General features: G+C 38.9%; 1 protein-coding gene across 1 annotated transcript in view; it reads right to left on the bottom strand.

The window, feature by feature from the left end:
- galnt2 (UDP-N-acetyl-alpha-D-galactosamine:polypeptide N-acetylgalactosaminyltransferase 2) overlaps window positions 1-22,693 on the bottom strand; it is a 296,051-nt gene that overhangs the window by 196,263 nt on the left and 77,095 nt on the right. Inside the window, exons 4-7 of the mRNA XM_039748294.1 lie at window positions 17,265-17,363; window positions 16,864-16,931; window positions 16,720-16,785; window positions 5,980-6,101 (exon numbers count right to left, since the gene is read on the bottom strand). Of these exons, the coding sequence (XP_039604228.1) occupies window positions 5,980-6,101; window positions 16,720-16,785; window positions 16,864-16,931; window positions 17,265-17,363 (355 nt within the window). The remainder of the gene's footprint in view (window positions 1-5,979; window positions 6,102-16,719; window positions 16,786-16,863; window positions 16,932-17,264; window positions 17,364-22,693) is intronic.

Below are 22,693 nucleotides of genomic sequence, written 5' to 3'. Positions count from 1 at the left end.
TTTAAACATACGGTTCAAAACTTAGATCTTTTAATTTACGAGTTACTTTACACTCAAAGACCCTTAGGCCGTTGGCACTTAGATATGCGCCAAGCTCACCGTGCATAAGCACGAACGCGAGCATAAAACGAATTCTTTCAAGGACACGTGGAAAAAAACCGTATGCCTCTATACCTTACACAAGGTAAGGCCAAACACTTACTAAAGAACATTGTTTACTCAAAAACTGTTAAGAGATGACAGGAAAATACCAACTCAATTCTATTTACGGGGGTTTTAGGAACCTCCCATATTTTATGCATTATCATCTAATAAATATTCATACATTTTATAGAACTAGGAAAATGGCTCTTACACAGATAAATTAACTTCATTTAAATAATTAATACTGTTAATATTACACATATGGGTGCAGCACATGGCAGATGCTAGAGTATATGTGTGCTTCTATTCACCTTACAATGAGTTGATGTCCTGTCCAAGGATTTTGTTTGTCTTGCGCCCGATGCTTGCTGGAATGGGCGCATCCCTGGAGTGATGGATGCAATCATTAAACATACTTTTAAGACATATTGTGGCAACGTGTCTTCAGAATTTAATGGTTGTTTCAGGCAATTCACAAAACAGCAAAACCGAATGTTTTCTCACCGTGATATCATCTTTCACTGCCACCTGGTGAAATCTTCCAGATTTACGTTAAGTACATTTGCAAGTATAAACTGTACAATGCTTGCGTACAGTCACATCCACTGGAGCACGCTTCGCGTTGCATGAAGCATAAATCCAGCATAAGGGTGATCAAACAGCAATCTGCATGAAAACCTATGTAAACCTGTTCTACTGCAGTTCATTCAGTTTATCTCACTGAGGAATTTAATCCCGGCTAAGTTGTTGATTCTTCAGTATCTAACTCACTCCGGCATTGCTAGTAACAATGAATTTGAAGTGTCAATGCACGTCTTACTAATTTTAAGACAGGACACTCATTTAAATATACAATGGATGTGGTGAACATTAACAGAATTAGCATTAACATATTAAATAGCTAATTTAAATAGTGAAGTGCCTTTAATTGCACTATACAAATTTGAATTGATTCTGCAATTTCCACCTGCGCAAAAATATAAAAAATTAAGTGTCAAAAAATGGATGCGCCAAAATAAAAGTCCATGCATACACCAATCCCAAGATTATTTAAAAAAAAAAAAAATGCACCTAAAAGGACAACCAGCATGGGTGCTAAATATACTCATACTGTGCTTTGTACTGCTTCAACCATCCCAGTAAATACAGGACAAGTTTACGCTATAAAATACATAAAAACATTGGACATATCAATGTTAATTAATAAATAAAAATCAAAATAATGTTTCATAAAACAATCATTATTAAAATAATGACATAGCATAAACACAGCATGGCTGCCTCACAGCTTAAGGAGCTTAATTATCCATTTATTAATTAACAGGTTTAATTCTCAGACAGGCTATTGTCAGACTGGGATTAGTCATTTCTCCCATACCCCAGTGATGTATAGACATGGAAAAATTTGTTGGTACCCCCACCAAGAAAACAAAAGAATCCACAATTATCTCTGAAATAACTTGAAATGGACTGAAGTAATTGGCACCCATCATTTCTTACTTTGTATTTAACAAAAATTTGACTTTGCTATAGAGGTTTGATTCAACAGAATATTTCCAATAACATAAATGAAATATCATGGAAAAAATGATGGGAACCGTAACCTAACAGGACTCTAGACTAACTTTTTGCACTGGTTACACTGGTGCGCCTAACTTTTTTTCTTAGGTGCACCAGCACAAAAGTTAGGTGCACCCAAATTTTCAACCGCATCACATTTAACACCACAGTTTTACAAGTTCACTTTATTTATTTATTTGTTTTTTTTTTTTTAAAATCGCTGTCCATATAGGCAATATTGACTTGTAAATGATTAACTAACAATCTGGTCAATATAAAGTTATTTATTTGAAGGCAAGCACAATTCTACAAGAAAGGTAACTTACTGAAAAAGTGTTGGTGCTTAAAGTGCTTTACTGAGCTGAAATTTAAACTTAAAAAATCTCAAGATAAATTAACTAAAAAGAAAATCTAAATTAAGTGTTTTAAGGGCTTCAAACTGAACATCTCATGGCTCAATGTCTTATGGACTATCCTCCATTGCAGTCACATGCCCCTCAGATGGCCAACTCCTGTAGTTTGGCCTTCTTGATCTTTGGCCTTGACTAAACCAGCTGGCCACTCTCTCTAGCATCAAAATCTTCCAGACTTGGGCATGAGCATGCTGGACCTCAATGTGTCCAATAAGTATATTCACCGGTCTTCCTCTCCAAGATACGACCGTACACAATGACGCATTCCTTTGTGGCGATATCTGTGTCTCCGTTGATCAGGAATGCCATGTACGCACTGTTCGCAATTTGCGCAGACGTCTTTTTTTTTCAATGTATCTGCGATGACTCCTATAAATTGGGCGACGCGACATCATTGCTGTACGTCGGGTTTACGTTCAAGCCATTTTTCTTCATAAGAATTATTTCGGACTTGAATTTAGTGAAGGGAAGTTCTTCTTTTGCAATATTGTAGGCAACGTTAAACTTAATTATCATCTCGGCCTCGTCTGATGACCTGTTTGCTGCTGCCTGCCGCTGAAAGGCAGCGGGGAGAGGGGACACTTGAGCAGTGCATTTATCGCGGCATGTAATGTGTTTTATAGATGCATTGTGCTTTTTCAGCGTTTCAATTTTAAATGTATTAGAACCAGTCACAAATGCACTACTGCCGGCCATGGTCTTCCCACACTCTTTACAGTAAATACAGTGCATTATATTATCGGCTTTACTGTATCTTAGCCAGGGAAACTGGTCAAGCCACTCTTTTCGAAATGTATACACTTTACCCCCTTTTAATTTCAGTGGGCTCGGACTCGATCGTATGTGGCTCATTATCTAATGCCGTCTCTGGACCAGGGCTTGCTATAACTTGGGAGGTTGATGGCTCCGTGTCAGAGCATTGGTTATGATTTTCGGACGGATCAGGCCCTAACTTAACATTTTTAACGAAAAAGCTGTCAATCGTTCTTTTCATCTTCTCTCATAATCCGCGGCTACATCCACTGTTTACCTGATGGGCTACTCACCTTTCTCTGTCTGACCGCATCACATGCATTTTCAAACGTACACGCACGTACAGGAGTATCTGGACCACAGCCAATCGGGGGGGCCCTTCACTATCTCTGATTGGTTTAGACTACGATATGGGCCTAATGTGTGTCTGTTGTTGAACAACAGAGAGACTTATAAGAGTCACGGAGTTTCGTTTTTTTTCCGCCTCGAACAGCTGGTCGCACCGGTGCAACTTTGGATTTTTTTAGTCGCACCATTGAGAAATTAGGTCGCACTCTAGAGCCCTGCCTAATATTTTGCTGTCCATCCTTTAGGGGCAATCACCGCAAACCAGTAATTCCTGTAGCTCTCAGTAAGACTTCACCTGTCAACTAGTAGTTTAGGCCACTCTATCTTGACAAACTGTTATAGCTGTGTCAAGTTTGAAGGATGCCTTCTCCAGATTGCATGTTTCACATCTTTCTATAGACGTTTGAGAGTCAGTGCTCATAGAATGCCACTTCAGAATGGTCCAATGTTTTGCTCTTAGGTATTCTTGGGTGCTTTAAGCTGTGTGTTTCAGATCATTATCCTGTTAGAGGATCCATGACCTGTGACTGAAACAGAGCTTTCTGGCACTGGGCAGTATGTTTCACTCCAGAATGTCTTGTAGTCTTGTATGTGTTTTTGTTGTATCAGACTGCTTTTTTATTATTATCCTTTAAATGAAGGTAACAACTTAAGAGACATTCATGCAGGCTTCCAGAAAATTCCTAAATCTTCATAACATTTTTTTCCACAAGTGTAAATTTTTATACCATCTTGTTACTTTATGATGTACCCTATTTAAATTTTTTTCTTACACTGGAAATGCAATACATATTTGTATAGATAAAAAGCATTTCAATTTTATTTAAGTCACTACAGAATCAAAGTGATATCAGATAATTATCGTGCGGCCTTGAGGTTTTATTATTCCTTACACAGAATCAAGGTACCCCGTACCAGACACAGCAAAGTAGCTTCTAGACATAACCAAGCCTCCTCAATGTTTGACCACAGAAATTGGTATTCTCTTCTTTGAAAGGTTAAACTTTCTTCGTCTGTGAACACAGAGCTGATATAACTTGCCATCATCTGTCCAAAGGACATTCTCCTAGAAGCATTGTGATTTTTCAATATGCATTTTACCAAATTCCAGTCTGGCTTTATGTTTTTCTTTCAAACAGTGGAGTCTGCCTGGATCTTCTTCTACTGAGCCACTGTCACTCAAAAAGCAAAGGATGGTGCAATCAGACACTGATGGACCTGGACCTCGAAGTTCAGCTTGTATCTCTTTGGAAGTTGGCCTTTGTCTTTTTTCTACCATTCTCACTCTCACTGTCTGTTCTGGGGTTGATTATTCCCTTGTAGCCACATCCAGGAAGATTAGCTACAGTGCCATGGACCTTAAACTTCATAACATTTACATTTGTTGTCATGAGAAGATCAAGCTGCTTGGAGATGGTCTTGTTTATAAATTTTCTTTCAGATCTCCTCAAACAACAAGTGTGTCAAGGCCATTTTAGAATATCTTAGTAGAATAAGCAATACTTTATCTCCTTTCACACTTGCTTTGCTTTACTCAAAAACATACCAAAAATATGCAGGTAAAAATGGAACAAATGCTGTTAATTTAATTACATTTCTGGAGGCACACAGCACTTTTCAGTGAGCTGTAAGAGTACCAACAAATTTGTCCATGTTTGTAATATATCTATATTTAGGCATTTCCATGTCTGCTCTGCTTTTCATTAATTGTCATGATCAGGAGACAATTAAGGGAGTATGAAGGGTAAATTAATAAGAAAATGACAAAAGAGACTTAAACAGTATGGCAAAAACATACATAAATGTAATTTTATTACAAATGTAAATTTCACACCACTGCAGAATAATAAAGGAGAGACCAGCTATTTAATTAATAAGATCAATTAATGGGAAAACTACTTATCGATTGTTGTTGGGACAAAAACCTACAGCAACAAGGCTTCCCCAGCAGTGCACTGCAGAATCACGGTCTTAACTGACCAGATTGAGTGCACACATGGGAAGAAACTCAGCACTCAGTGGCATTGTTGTTGAGGCTAAAAATAGTGTTCACTATGATCCATTTGCAGGTCTAAAATGTTAAAATACCTTGCTATATAAATGTAAACATTAAAGTAAAACAACCATGCCTCCTCAATCGTTCTTATATTAACAGTGTCCTTTCTTCACTAGATTTTATGATGAGCATCTTTGTGCTCGGTTAGAATGGAAAAGAAACATTGTTTAGTTGAGTGTAGATTCCACTTTGAGAAGGGCACAGTGAGTGATGTTCGATGTTGAAAGAACATAACCCACAAGAAATACTTGTACATCAGGATTGTTTTTCCTAAAAATGATCAGGAATATATGGATGGATGGATGGATGGATGGATGGATGGATGGATGGAGGGTTAATTCCTCTAACAGGAGAAGCTCAGCTCAACTCTGCACATTTCAAAATAGCACCCCTTTTCTAAAATACAAAGCTGTATTTACACACAATAAATCTTGAATGTTGAGGAATAATAGCTTTAGCATTTTTTTTTATATGAAATTTCATGTAGCAATATAATGCAGTTTTACAAGTGCAACTAATATTACACACACACACGCGCACACACACGCACACTTGATCAGTGTTTGACTATAAATTGTGATGAGTTCATTATAAATCCAGACAGTCAAAACAACAAATAAAAGATGATACAGCATTTCTGTGACTTCTCTCTAGTATCAGATGAGTAGGAAAATGAAATGTCTGTCATTGAATATGCATACTGACCTCTGCTACTCGTTCAAGCAATGGCTCCAGCCAATGTTCATTACATTCACAATGACTGTCCAGAAATGTCAAAACTTTTGCCTGAGCAGCATCAGCACCTCTTACTCTTGATCGCATCAAACCTAAGCAAAAGAGTGTTAAGAATATTGATTAATCATCAAGAATATACATCCATTATATAATGTTAACACTAGAATTCCTGAAGCCAATGAAAAAAGTCATAATGCCAGGCCACCTTATCAGTGTCTGTGTTCCATGTCTACAATGATCTGGGTAAATGTAGGATGATAGAAAATGCAAGGCAAGAAATGTTGAACACATAACTAAAACAGAAACTTTTTCCATGTTATAGTAAAGATTAATGGAAAGCTATTTCTTTCCAGTATGTCGAGTGTTGCTTTGTCCAGTTTCAATTACAACTGACCCAGAACAAATGTCTGAAGGCAGTAATGTTGCACTGAAAATACCAAGTCTGGCATGAAAGAAAACGAGAAGGAGACGAAAGAATAGTATTTCTGTTTGCGGATATAGGGGTCTGAAGAAGATTAAAGGATCTTGTTCAAGGTCTGGGGAGGTAGATGTCCCCTGAATGTTGCTATATTATGCTCTACTAATTTCTTTCCCCATTCTTCATGTACAGTATAATAAGAGAAAAGGTTTATATATTTTGATGTACAAGAAAGCAAACTTTGAAAAAGAACAGATTATATAGAAGCACTTCAGTAATAATGAAATGTACTGTAAAACTGAAGTATATATTAATGTGTGCATTGATTTGTAACCGTTATGGGGTTCATTTTATGAAAAGCTTTTGTTGACACAACAAGGTATTTTAAGTTGAATGCTCAGTAATAATGCATTTATATGTGTAGATTACCAAATCAGGAAACATCAGGAAAGCTTGAACTATAGGGCAATGATTCTGCTGTTTAACATTGATCAATAAAATGCAGTGGCAAGTAGAAAGTAGTACAGGATAGTAGTAGTATAATAAAGATAGAAACTGTGTTTTTGTGCTATCTTAAATAACTGAGATTTTTATCTACAAGAGATATGCTCCAGTTTGTTAAAATATTAAAAGGTTTTGCTTGGTAATATGAACACACCCATAATTTAATCAGGACTGATAGCACAAAGAAGAATGGAATATGTAACATCTTGCAACATTAATTTATTTAGTGGTCATTCATGATGTATTACATGAAACTGGGAAAGGAGGGTCTAGGTTCCATCAATAGTGGTCTATATCGCATTACATTCACTATTTAAAACTGATGAAATATTTTTTATGTTATGTATTTTGCTCTATCCTTTCACCCTTAACAACTGTATCAGTATACCAAGTACTTTAGTTTGGCCACTAAATTGTAGTGGTAGTTTAAACCTCTCCAGCCCAGTGGTGTTTAATCAGCAAAGAAATGGTAGCCTTCTATGGTGATTCAAAGTGACTGTACCAATGACTTTTGGTTTGCTGCATATACCGGATAACAACTGTTAAAGAAACAGTAAACTAATCCAGAGTGGGAGAATTGCAGAATAAAGAAGATTGTAAACCCAGCTAAATTAAACCTGATGGTATGATATAGTTGTGCAGACATCAGGGAAGGAATCAAATTGTTTATGGACTAACACAGACTGACATTGAAATGCCTCCGAGGTGAAAAAAATGAGATGACAGCTGCCCATGGTTGACTGCTACACCAGGTACAAAATGTGAAATGGTCCTCTGCCGATTGAAGAAGTTGCCATGTATGCATTTCATCATTCTGTAATGGCAATCTCACTGTCTAGTCCAAGTACCAGCCACATCACTAAATGAATAATCTGCTTCAGAGAGATCTACAAGGCACCAAAAAAAAGATTCAATCTACAAACCACTGTGTTGGACAAAGAATGTATAGCAAGTTAGGCACTGTGAATTAAAAATGTTAAAAAAAGGGGGCTCAAGGTCGGGAATTGTTCATAACAAATTATATTTAAATGTAATGTGGAATAGAGCATCCTATAGGGAATTTTAGGTGGACAGAAAAAATTTGAATTTTTTCACAAGCTGAAAATTATACAAGAATAGTAAAGACTGATTTTAATGGTCAATGGCCTATAGATTTAGAAGCAGCTGTTCAAAAAGATTCAGAAATGCTACAGTAGCATATGCCTTGTGTTATAGCTAATAAAAAGGGATCATATGACAAAGGATGGACACATTGCCTTATCCACGTTTACATACCTTATACAGTAGCTAATATAAGATACAAAACTGATAAAGAAAAAGTAGTTACCTCGACAGAAGTAAAGTAGATCTCCACAAACCACTGGTGACAAGTTTCACCATCCACTAAGAGTTTGCTAAATGTAACTGTCCATTCAATTATGTTATTTGTAGTTGTAATTGTTTTCACTATTTTATAATTTTATTTTTTTTTACTTGACAGAAAAATAAAACAAGAGCTAGATCAGCATTACACTCCACTTTTCTACAAGCATTCTTGAGGTGCATTCTACATTGCTGGGGGATTTTGAGTACATCTTGCTTTGTGGAGAAGCCTTTCAAGGACTATTCACAGATCCAGTGACAAGGGTGGAATGAAGCCAAAAGTTTGAAGTATGTCACTATGATCTGTGAAGTTCATTATATCTGATACTCACCCTAGGAGCTCGTTTATACTTCACGCTCAGAACGCGCACACATCACAGCTGCCACGCGTTTCCAGCGTTCATTTGACGTGTCCTCTGAGCAGGTCCTCAGAAATTAATGCGACGCATGTGCAAGTTGCAGTACCAGAAAAAAGCCGGGAGGCACAGTGTGATAAAAATTGGAATGTAATGTCAGAGTCTCTCTATCTACATGTGACAGAAAGTTGCTTTGTGGATCCTACAGGATCAATGTGCGCGCTTCAAAGTTTGATGAATGGTATGAAGTGGTGAAGTAAAATGCCAACATACAAATGCATTCGTGGTGCTTTTATATTCCAGTGTTGCATATTCCCCATCATAATGGCACAATACATTTTAAAAGGCCTCAGATACCATCTTTTGTGCAGTCTTTTTTTTTGGCAACTTCACAACAGCAACATAATGTACAGCGCTGCATTTGACCCACAGAGACAAAAAAATTAAGGACGTGGTGAAAAGGTGTAATTTGTGATTAAAGTGGACATTTTGGCTTTAATTTCAAAATGTCCACTTTAACCTCGCAGTTTATCATTAAAGCAGACCTTCATGAACATCATCCCAGTTGTTACTCACTACCTGCTTCTGGGGCTTCCTCCTGACCTGACAGCAGCGGAAAACAGCAATAGATCACCACACAGAACACATTAAATGTATGATATTCAAACTCTCTGCACATTTAGAATCGTTAGATTTATACTTGATATCGCTTTCATCAAGTCAAGTCGGGGAGCATGCACTGGTACAGTGCGTTGCCACACCCACTACACGGCAAAACAACTCGGAATCCCGGTTTACAATCCCCCAGGCACAGACAAGCCCAGACACTCCGACTCCTCACTCAGTCTCTCGAGCTCCCCAATAAGAGCCTCCATGAAGATCACAACATCGTAAACAAAGTCAAGATCTGTGAATCTTTCTTCACCAACAGATGCCCCACAGCCGCTGGACCCCACGACCTTGCCCAACACTCAGTCCGTACAGAGTAGGAACAAGAACACACCCCTGACGAACCCTAGGATACTTGAAGATGGCACTGACTGGTGTGGCTGGCCGTCTGATCATGTCGCTAATCTAGGTTTTATCTTTGTTTTTTTGTATTTGTTTATCTCAACTACCACTGTCATTACGATCGTGATTCTTTACTTAACATATTTTCTTGCTTGCTTTACTCTCAATTTTCATCTCCTGTTGGGATATTATGTGAACCTCCTCCTTTGTTTTATTCATCTCCTGACTTCTTCACCTGGACACCGGTGTTTACCTGCATCAGTGAGCTGAATACCTCTCAGAGACGCAAACGCAAATGCACAGGCCGCCGACGTGGAAAAAGAGCCAGCATTGCTGTTAAACAACACCGACTCAAGTCCCAGAGTTTGGTTTCCAGATGCCTGCGAGTTGCCTACGACCCATCCTCTCCTGCACAGGACTCCAACCCTGGTTCATGGGTGCTGGACATCGGATTTAATTTCTCCATTTCAAGGTGGCATCACTTTTCCTCGGTATGCTCTTGGGGAGTAAACGGTGCTAATCTTTGCTCGCTCATCCATGTTCATCCCGCAGTGAGCTCTTCTACTTTTATCAAGGCTGTCTCTTGAACGTGAGATCAGTGTCTAATAAAATCTTTCATTCTGCAAAACTTTATCTTAAATAATTTGGATTTCTTTTTCATCACGGAAACCTGGATTGTATATGGCGACTCTTCATGTTTTACTGACTTGGTACCATCAGGTTATTCATTTTTAAACTCTCCTTGTCCGACTCGTCATGGTGGGTGCATTGTCATGGTTTATAAAAGTATGTTCTTGGGTTGGAGCCTTATGAAGGGTCTGTTTAATAGCTTAGAACTGCAATTTTTCAAAGTGTGCAGCTCCCCTTTGTTGTTTGCTGTGGTTTATAGACCTACTGTAATAAATTATATTTTCATTTTTGAATTCTCTGATCTCCTGGCTGATATCACCCTCTCCCATGACAAAGTATTTATTGTTGCCGATTTTAACATTCACGTTTGTTGTCAATCAAAAACTTTGGTTAATGACTTTTTATCACTATTGGAATCATTTGATTTTATCCAGCATATTAATATGCCAACTCACACTCTCGTCACACCCTTGATCTTGTTCTTACATGTGATATATCAGTTAATGATATTGATTTATGCAAGGTTTCTTTTACTGATCAGTTTTCTATAATGATGAATTTGAATATTACTGTAGATGTCCCTACTATTAATTGTGCTTCACGCTGCTCGCACTTTTGAAATTTGTCTATTATATCCAATTTTAAAACCATATTCTATAGTCTTGATGTGCATGTCCAATATGATTGTATCAATGATTCTGTCTTATAATTTAATTCTTCTTTTAAAACAGTGTTAGACTCAATTGCTCCAATCAAGACACACTGTAGTAAAGTAAGACCTGCTCCCTGGCTAAATGAAACTACGTGATCACTGAGCCACACCTGTCGAACTGTGAAACGCCGTTGGAAAAGAGATGGTCTAATTGTTTCTAAACAGAATTTTAGGACTTCTCTATTCATTTTCCAGGTTGCAGTTAAGAAATCTAAACATGATTTCTACGCTGTTTTAGTTTCCCGTCATTCTAAGAATCCTAGGGTTTAATTTAATTGAATCAATGTGGCCATTCACCCTTATTCTGTGATGGGATTAAATAGCACTGTTCTTTCATATAAGCAATTTCTTTCATTCTTTGTCAGTAAATTGATAACATTTGCGGTGGTATTGTTCCACTGACTATGAACTTCCTACTATTAATCACGGTATTGTATTCAAATCTTTTGATCCTGTCTCACTTTCACAGCTAAAAAGAACTATTGACACCCTTAAACCAGCCTCCAGTCCTCTGGATATTGTACCATCATGTCTCTTAGTGGAAGCCTTTGATGTTTTGGGCCCATCTTTACTAGCCATTATTAATGATTCTATTACTGCAGGGGTTGAGCCCTTATTTTTTTAAACATGTTGCAGTGTGTCCTGGTCTAAAAAAGGCAGAATTAGATCCTGGAGTTTTAGCCAATTTTCGCCCGATTTCCCAATTACCATTTCTGGCTAAAATATTAGAAACAATTATTTATAATCAATTGGTTGATCACCTTAACTCCAATAATTTATTTTAGATCTACCAATCTGGCTTTAGGCATTATCATGGTGTTGAGATGGACCTCCTTAAAGTATTCAATGACATATTATTACGGTGGAGCTGCAGTCATTGTCATCCTGGACCCGACTGCTGCCTTTGACACTATTGACCACGAGATATTGCTGTTGTGGCTTGAACATCTTATTGGACTTAAAGGGGCTGCTCTTAACTGGTTCAGGTCATATCTAACTGGTAGACACTTTTCAGTGACTTAAATTCCTCTTTTTCGTCTACTGCTCCTCTTAAATGTGGTGTTCCTCAGGGATCCATTTTGGGTCCTATCTTATTCTCTATATACCTTCACTCTACTGGAGCTATTTTTAGGAAATTTAACATTTCTTTTCACTGATATGCTGATGATACACACGTTTATATTCCCATCTGCAATCAATCACCTGCACAACTGTCCTCCTGAACTAAGATCCTGGATGGCTAATAATTTTCTTGATCTGAATCAAAATAAAACGGAGGTGCTTATAGTGGGTCCACCAGCTAAAGCCCAAATTGGTCTTGGACTTCTCGGCTCTCTCTGTCTTTTGGAAACCTCAAGTCAGCAATCTTGGTGTTATCTTTGACAGCAACCTCTCTTTTGAGAAACAAGTGAATTCTGTAGTCGAGTTGCTTTTTCCAGGTTTGTCTATTAGGTAAGATCAAGCCTTTTTAATCTTCTAGGGATCTTGAGAAAGCTACTCGTGCTTTTATCTTTTCTCGCCTTGATTACTGTAACTTACTGTATTCTAGGATTAGCAAATCCGTGATACACAGGTTACAGATGGTCCAGAATCCTGCCGCTCGCTTTCTGGTTGGGGCAAGAAAGTATGACTCAGTTTCTCCAATAATAGCTTCTTTACACTGGCTGCCTGTCAGTTCTTGAATTGATTTTAAAATCTTGTTGCTAATTTTTATATATTTACATGGGCTTGCTCCTGCCTATTTATCCGATTTATGTGTTTTACACCAGCCATCCAGAGTGCTTAGATCTTCTGGTCAGTTGTCTCTTGTTGTCCCTCGTACCAAGTGTAAAACTAAGGGGGACAGGGTTTTTGCAGCTGCTGCTCCTCGCCTGTGGAACTCTTTACCTCATCACATAAAGGAGCCGCCTATAATTGAATTGTTCAAAACAAGATTAAAAGACTCATTTCTATTCACTTGCATTCCATGACCTTCAGTAATACTGATGGTTTCCTCATTGTGATTATGTAACATTACTTCTATTTATTTTATTTATGTTTCATTTATTTTATTTCTATTTATGTTATTCATGTTAATTGTATGTTTTTCTTCAATTCTATTATTGTAAAGCACTTTGGCCACAGCATTCCAATGTTGTTTTAAATGTGCTATATAAATAAAGTTGAAGTTGACACTAGCAGCTGTATCACCAGCACTTGCATCAGATTTGTGTTTCAGAGACATTCTTGAAGGGTGAAGACAAAAAGTTAAGATGAGCTCTTCTGCACAGAGCTATACATGCTATCAATGCATGAAGGCACCCGTCAACACGTCTGATGTACTGACAAGAGACAACTTCCAGCTATGTGCATAACAGTACAAGCACTTGCTATTGAGAATGACTGAGGCCGGCGATGGGGGGGGTTCATCACTCGCCCAACACAGTCACCTCCACTACAGTATGCTGCCTGCAGCGTCTGTCCACCGAAAACGAACATCGCGGCCAAAGGCGGGTAGTGAATCGCCCACCCCCAATTCAACAGGCAGCCATCCAAGGCACACTACAATGCTACCCCCGCCATCCCGTTCATCCTTAATGGTCTCCGTTTAGCCACAACCGGGTCACCACTTGTAGCATTACCAGCTGTGTGTGCTAGGCGGGCAGTGAAATGCTCCCCTCCGCTCCATTCAGCCTGCATCCAGTCAGAAGCAGTAACTGCAGCGGTGTAGTGGGTGGGAAGCAAACCATCGTTCTGCACACAAGCGATAGCTGTGGCCCCGGTGACTATGGACCAAGAGTCACTGCTTGCTGCCGGGATCCGACTGAGGGACACTACACTGAGGGACACTTCGCGAACAGCGAAATCGCCCCCCTCCAGCCACTGCTTGCAGCATCCCCAGGCCGAAGATGAGCAGCAGTTACTGTGGCGCATGCATCACAGCGGCATCCTCGTTCATAAGCCGTAGGTCGGATGTCCGTAACCTGGGGACTACCTGTATCATCAAAAAGTTAATTTACTTCAGCAATTCAATTCAAAAAGTGAAACTTACACTCGCCTAAAGGATTACTAGGAACACCTGTTTAATTTCTCATTAATGCAATTATCTAATCAACCAATCACATGGCAGTTGCTTCAATGCATTTAGGGTTGTGGTCCTGGTCAAGACAATCTCCTGAACTCCAAACTCAATGTCAGAATGGGAAAGAAAGGTGATTTAAGCAATTTTGAGGGTGGCATGGTTGTTGGTGCCAGACGGGCCGGTCTGAGTATTTCACAATCTGCTCAGTTACTGGGATTTTCACGCACAACCATTTCTAGGGTTTACAAATAATGGTGTGAAAAGGGAAAAACATCCAGTATGCGGCAGTCCTGTGGGCAAAAATGCCTTGTTGATGCTAGAGGTCAGAGGAGAATGGGCCGACTGATTCAAGCTGATAGAAGAGCAACTTTGACTGAAATAACCACTCGTTACAACCGAGGCATGCAGCAAAGCATTTGTGAAGCCACAACACGCACAACCTTGAGGCGGATGGGCTACAACAGCAGAAGACCCCACCGGGTACCACTCATCTCCACTACAAATAGGAAAAAGAGGCTACAATTTGCACGAGCTCACCAAAATTGGACAGTTGAAGACTGGAAAAATGTTGCCTGGTCTAATGAGTCTCGATTTCTGTTGAGACATTCAAATGGTAGAGTCAGAATTTGGCGTAAACAGAATGAGAACATGGATCCATCATGCCTTGTTACAACTGTGCAGGCTGGTGGTGGTGGTGTAATGGTGTGGGGGATGTTTTCTTGGCACACTTTAGGCCCCTTAGTGCCAATTGGGCATCTTTTAAATGCCACGGGCTACCTGAGCATTGTTTCTGACCATGTCCATCCCTTCATGACCACCTTGTACCCATCCTCGGATGGCTACTTCCAGCAGGATAATGCACCATGTCACAAAGCTCGAATCATTTCAAATTGGTTTCTTGAACAGGACAATGAGTTCAGTGTACTAAAATGGCCCCCACAGTCGCCAGATCTCAACCCAATAGAGCATCTTTGGGATGTGGTGGAAAGGGAGCTTCGTGCCCTAAATGTGCATCCCACAAATCTCTATCAACTACAAGATGCTATCCTATCAATATGGGCCAACATTTCTAAAGAATGCTTTCGGCACCTTGTTGAATCAATGCCACATAGAATTAAGGCAGTTCTGAAGGCGAAAGGGGGTCAAACACCGTATTAGTATGGTGTTCCTAATAATCCTTTAGGTGAGTGTATATATTATATAGTTTCCTAACATACAGAGTGATACAGTATATTTCAAGCGTTTATTTCTTTTTAATTTGCCGACTATGGCTTACAGGTAATGAAAACTCAAAATCCAGTATCTCAGAAAATTAGAATATTACATAAAACCAATAAAAAAATGATTTTTAATACAGAAATGTTGGCCTACTGAAAAGTATGTCCAATGTATGCACTCAACACTTGGGTAGGGCTCCTTCTGCATGAATTGCTGCATTACTGCAGGGTGGCATAGAGTCGATCAGTGGTACTGCTGAGGTGTTATGGAAACCCAGGATGCTTTAATAGTGGCCATCATCTCATCTGCATTGTTGGGTCTGGTATCTCTCATCTTTCTCTTGACAATACCCTATGGATTCTCTGTGGGGTTTAGGTCAGGCAAGTTTGCTGGCCAACGTTTCTGACATTGTCACTGGTTCAGGAGTGGCTTGACACAAGGAAGGCGACGGTTGTAGCCCATGTCCTGGACATGTCTGTGTGTGGTGGCTCTTGAAGCACTGACTCTAGCCGCAGTCCACTCCTTGTGAATCTCCCCCAAATTCTTGAATGGAATGTGCTTTACAATCCTCTCAAGGCTGTGGTGATCCCTGTTGCTTGTGCACCTTTTCCTGCCACATTTTTTCTTTCCACTCAACTTTCCATTAATATGCTTGGATACAGCACTCTATGAACAGCCAGCTTCTTTAGCAATGACCTTTTGTGGCTTACCCTCCTTGTGAAGGGTGTCAATGACTGTCTTCTGGACAACTGTCAAGTCAGAAGTCTTCTTCATAATTATGCGGCCTACTAAACCAGACAGAGACCCCATTTAAAGGCTCAGGACACCTGTGCAGGTGTTTTGGGTTAATTAACCATTAGGAGTGTGACACTATGAGTCTACAATATTGAACTTTTTCACAATATTCAAATTTTATGAGATACTGAATTTTAGGTTTTCATTAACTATAAGCCATAATCAGCAAAATGAAAAGAAATAAACAATTGAAATATATCAACCTGTGTGTAATGAATCTATATATGAGTTTCACTTTTTGAATTACTGAAATTAATGAACTTTTCAATGATACTCTGATTTATTGAGATGCACCTGTAGTAGAGTCTGCACACTTTACTGAAATGGTAATTTTGGTTAAAGCAGGGGCTTTGCCACATTATCATATTATTAAAGAATAGTGTTTAAGGCAGGACAATTACGTGCTGTTCTGTCTTTCTAGCTATTTAAATTTTAGGTAGTCGGCCTGTCTGCAAAAACCAAAGTTTTTCAAAAAAATATGCAAAATAAACGATATCATATTCCTTCATACATTTATTTAAATGCACACCTTCAACTAAAACTGTGTAATTAAAAAAAAAAAAAAAAGTAAAAGCTGCAAACATTAGTAACTCCAATGTCCAGTAAAATGTTGCTCTGACAATACAGAACTTAGTACACTAACCTTCTCTGCGATCATTCCTAAGAATCCGCACTTTCTCGATCCTTGCCAGTAAAGCTCCGTCTTCAGCTGTAGAATACAAACAGTGATGTTATGTACAAACATTCCAATGAAATAAATGACATATGAAAGATTGGTAAAACTTACGGTTGTCACTGTAGTCATCAACTAGAATAATTTCTTTCACCAAATGCGCAGGGCTTTTCTTTAAAACACTATAAAAATAAATATGTAATGTGAATGCGAAGAAATAAAGAGTAGTATGTCAAAATTTTAACATCTCTATAATCTACCAAAAAATAACATTACTGTATCTTCACAGTTAGGTACTTCACTTTTATTAATTAGGTACTTCACTTTTAATAAATTTATAGTTATGTGATTTGTGAGATGAGAATGAACAGTTCAAGCAATACCTATATTTTAATAAAGTCATTAATCATTTCAAATTTTATCCTTATAATACTTTCATTTTTTACTTAAAGAACATTTCATTCTCATTATTATTTGCTGCATACATTTAGACTTGTTCATTTTAATAACTTTACCTAACAACTGTGCGCAATAATGCAGATCGTGCTTCATTGTGGAATGTGATGACCACACTAGTAGCTGGTACGTCTGTATGCCACTGTTTCCTTCGACAACTGCAAAATAAACAAGTAAATACATAAACCTGTTTTAATTATTCATCAACAAAAAATTCTAAAATCTAAATTTGAAGTTTCAGACGTTATAGCGACTTCTGCTGCTGCCTCATAGTGTTCTGGAACATAAAATCCTGGCCCCCGGTACTGAATGTGTGGAGTCTGAATTATGTTTATTTACAATTTCTTAATACAGAGATGCTATAAAGACTTTTAAAAAAGCCTCGATTTTTGATAATACAATGCTCTTTGAGTTAACTGTTTCCTTTCATTTGAACATTTGAAAATGTAAACAAGAAAACATTTTTAAATTCTGTTCTATACACTTTACTAATCATTTCTTTTCAAGTAAAACTGTGACTGATCAGGTGTACTTTAATGGAAGTGTGCCAATGCTGCTCTGCATCACCTTAGCCTAGATAAGGTACTAACATTACTCTTCACAAAGCAAAGGCAGCCTAGCAGTCTATGGCATTAAAACATAGACATTCTGGAGTGAACATCTGAATAAGATGGGAGGGTACGGAAATGCCAAAATAAGCTTAAAAATGAACATTTACTGATTTTTCATTGGATGAGAGGACACCCAGTCCCTATAGCTGCACTTCTATTGGCAGTATATAAGTTCTGAGATCTTGCAAAACTTACCAGACAAAAATCAACCTTAGCGCATTACAGTAGCATTGGGCAATATGGACTTAAATTGAAACTGCAATTATTTTAACCCCAAATGTGATGTTTGATAATTCTTGAAATGTTCTCAAAACATGTTAAAGATTGAAGATACAGACATGTATATACGCATTTTCTATACAGAGTCTAAAACCTTGTATACAGTATTTGGTGTATTTCCCCTTGGGATAAATAAAGAATCTATCAATCAATTTACACAATACAAATATGAAATATTAGGAAAGGAAACCTTTTGAAAAAGAAAATACTCAATTTCCTGATTAGTTGTGCATCAGAGGAATAGCTTAAAATAACGTGTTTCTAAACATTTCTTTTTTTTACTACTTTTCATAATGTCACACACGCACCAATAGGGGGCAGCCAACCGAGGGGATTTGACACAGAACGCTAAAGCCTCTCCATCTTATTCAAAAGGAAAACAGATGAAGATTGTGACAACTTTTAGAACTCGGCTCAATATCCAAACAAAAAACAAGCCTCTTCCGGGTTCCAGTACTCCGATGCCCCAAGGTGACTTCACATCCGGTCCACTCCCGATGACCTCACTTCTGCCTTCCCACTGTTTCACCTCCATTTCATAATTTTGCTGTATATGTAATTTTCTGTCCACCTGCTATAAATCCCCCCCTTGTCTGCAATTATCATTGTCTTTGACTGAAATCGGTTATTCCACTAACTTTAGTGCGGATGACTCATAAGTGACCTACAGTATATGGGATGGTGTTCCAAACCTTTGTGAGTGTTACAGTGTTGTTTGTATCTTCACAATAAGGAAAGACAAAAGCTCTTGATTCAGGACAAATCAATAATCAAATTACATGCACATATATACAGATTTATATATACAGATATATATATTTATATATATATATAAATTACACAGAGGTGGGTAGTAACGAGTTACATTTACTTGAGTAACTTTAAAAAAAAATTATACTTTACTTGAGTACATTTGTGAAGAAAAAACTCTACTCTTACTTCGTTACATTGGGCAACACTCGAATCGTTACTTTTTTCCCCATTAGATACAGTACGCTATATTTTTGCCAGAGAGAATCCGCCAGTGGATTTACTGCATGACTGTTTCACCATCCATCCATGGCATTTATAGTCTGAATCACAATCCGATTGTATGGGTGGTTACCTACCAGGTAACACTTGTGGTTGGTCTGCAAGTCGACAAACATCCGCCATGTTGCCCTCTTTCAGTTGTGAGAAGCAGATCATAGAATGGTTCAACAGTTTACTGTCAAATAATGCAAAGAGTACGCAACACGTGTTTCTACCTAATTCTGGGCTCATCAGGCATACACACTCAATGCACCCGCTCTCGGGGATCGAACCTCGGACGTCACAGACAGACATAATATATATACACACACACAGTATTTTATATATAATACTGGAGGTGTGTTTGGGATCATTGTCCTGTTGAAAAATAAATGATCGTCCAACTAACCTGACTTCTGCACAACACAACTGCTGGTCCCAACCCCATTGATAAAGCAAGAAATTCCACTAAATAACACTGATAAGGCACACCTGTGAAGTGAAAACCATATCAGGTGACTACCTGTTGAAGCTCATCGAGAGAATGCCAAGAGTGTGCAAAGCAGTAATCAGAGCAAAGGGTGGCTATTTTGAGGAAACTAGATTAATTTATTTGATTTATTTATTTAATCATAATTTTGATGCCTTCAGTGAGAATCTACCAATGTAAATGGTCATGAAAATAAAGAAAACACATTGAATGAGGAGGTGTGTCCAAACTTTTGGTCTGTACTGTACATATACATATACATATACATACACACACACATAAATAAATAAATAAAAGGCAAAGCCCTCACTCACTCACTCATTCACCAACTTCCTGTGTAGATGGAAGGCTGAAATTTGGCAGGCTTATTCCTTACAGCTTAAATGCAAAAGTTAAGCAGGATTCATTTCAAAATTCTACACGTAATGGTCATAATGGTCGATAACGGTCGACAACGTCCGCCATCTTGAACTTTATTTATGGCCCCATCTTCACGAAATTTGGTAGGTGGATTCCCTGCGCAATCCAAAACCGATGTACGTACTTATTTCGTTGGTATGACGCCACGGTCGGCCGCCATATTGAACTTTCCAACGTCACTAATTCTCCAACTTTCCGTGTAGGTAGAAGGCTGAAATTTGGTACTTATTTCAGTGGTATGACGCCACTGTCGGCCGCCATATTGAACTTTTCAACGGTCTTTGTTACTTATGGGCCCATCTTCAAGAAATTTGGTACGCGGGTTCCCATGGCAATCTGAATCCTATTTACATACATATACACTCACCTAAAGGATTATTAGGAACACCATACTAATACGGTGTTTGACCCCCTTTCGCCTTCAGAACTGCCATAATTCTATGTGGCATTGATTCAACAAGGTGCTGAAAGCATTCTTTAGAAATGTTGGCCCATATTGATAGGATAGCATCTTGCAGTTGATGGAGATTTGTGGGATGCATATCCAGGGCACGAAGCTCCTGTTCCACCACATCCCAAAGATGCTCTATTGGGTTGAGATCTGGTGACTGTGGGGGCCATTTTAGTACAGTGAACTCATTGTCATGTTCAAGAAACCAATTTGAAATGATTTGAGCTTTGTGACATGGTGCATTATCCTGCTGGAAGTAGCCATCAGAGGATGGGTACATGGTGGTCATGAAGGGATGGACATGGTCAGAAACAATGCACAGGTAGCCTGTGGCATTTAAACGGTGCCCAATTGGCACTAAGGGGCCTAAAGTGTGCCAAGAAAACATCCCCCACACCATTACACCACCAGCACAAGCCTGCACAGTTGTAACAAGGCATGATGGATCCATGTTCTCATTCTGTTTACGCCAAATTCTGACTCTACCATTTGAATGTCTCAACAGAAATCGAGACTCATCAGACCATGCAACATTTTTCCAGTCTTCAACTGTCCAATTTTGGTGAGCTTGTGCAAATTGTACCCTCTTTTTCCTATTTGTAGTGGAGATGAGTGGTACCCGGTGGGTCTTTTGCTGTTGTAGCCCATCCGCCTCAAGGTTGTGCGTGTTGTGGCTTCATAAATGCTTTGCTGCATATCTCGGTTGTAACGAGTGGATATTTCAGTCAAAGTTGCTCTTCTATCAGCTTGAATCAGTCGGCCCATTCTCTTCTGACCTCTAGCATCAACAAGGCATTTTTAAGCCACAGGACTGCCGTATACTGGATGTTTTTCCCTTTCCACACCATTCTTTGTAAACCCTAGAAATGGTTGTGCGTGAAAATCCCAGTAACTGAGCAGATTGTGAAATGCTCAGACCGGCCCGTCTGGCATCAACAACCATGCCACGCTCAAAATTGCTTAAATCACCTTTCTTTCCCATTCTGACATTCAATTTGGAGTTCAGAAGATTGTCTTGACCAGGACCACACCCCTAAATGCATTGAAGCAACTGCCATGTGATTGGTTGATTAGATAATTGCATTAATGAGAAATTGAACAGGTGTTCCTAATTATCCTTTAGGTGAGTGTATACGTCCATAGCCTGCAGCTCGGTCACCGTGTGAGGCGGCGTTGGGTCCCCCATCCCAACGCCTCCCACGTTGTTGGCTGCCTGCCTAAATAAGGCCGTCCGTCGCTCCGGTCTCTACATTCCCTTCCTTGCTTCGCCACGGGATTCATGTCTCCCTGCTTGTAACTGCAGCCTTTTTATTTAACCCACGGCTTCTCCGCTGTTTTATTGTTCATTTATTACGATTATAGTTATTGTGTAGGTATTTTAGAGACTTACTTTACATTGTTCAGGTACCCATTTCCTTTATCATTCAAAAGAACTGTCACTTACAGAGTGGTTTCCAAGCCCGGTGATGGCACCTGCCTTTTCCATTCTCTTTGTTATATATTGCACGGCCATATCAGGCTCACTCTTGATATCCGGAGGAACATTGTGTCTTATGTATTGAATGACTGGTACAGGTTCAAGGTGTGGACTGATGACAGTACAGGAGATAATTATTCTACACAGGAGCACTAGAAGAGTGAAATGCTTAAGCCCTACACCTATGCATCTGCATGCGAGTTGATGGCTGCCAGTGAATTGTTCGGTTGTTGTTTTCAAGTGTACCGAAATTGCCAAATATTTTACACCTTTTGACAACCGCCAATGCCACTTAAACATCTTAGATTCACAGGTGACATTTCAGTAGTGGACACTTTGATGTTTATGAATGTTTCAACTCTCAAAAGCTGGATTTAAAAGTTATCGATGAAATCGGTTGTATACTTACAACGCTTGACAGATGCCGAATGTCTCTTCAACACAAGTCCTACAAATACTTGTCGTAATTGAAACAAATCATGAAACTCAAACCGATTATGACAGCAGCAATCCAAGCTGTGAGATTTGAACCAAGATTACTGTTCACATGGCCAACTATACGTTGCATGCTCAAGAGTAAGCTCAGCGCACAGCTTGGTCATGTTACAACCGGAGGGCCGAACTCACAATGTGGTATACAAAGAGATCCTTAACAAATACTTATTGATATATTTTCCCTCAGTTGAAAAAGGTTTAATTTTCTTCTTAATAAAAATTTTAAGGCAGTACTTTACCACTGCAAAGCGCGG

Source organism: Polypterus senegalus, chromosome 3 (genome assembly GCF_016835505.1).
Source record: "Polypterus senegalus isolate Bchr_013 chromosome 3, ASM1683550v1, whole genome shotgun sequence".
Classification (NCBI taxonomy): Eukaryota; Metazoa; Chordata; class Cladistia; order Polypteriformes; family Polypteridae; genus Polypterus; species Polypterus senegalus.
Note: the sequence above shows the minus strand (reverse complement) of the source record. Positions and strands in the feature narration are given on the sequence as shown.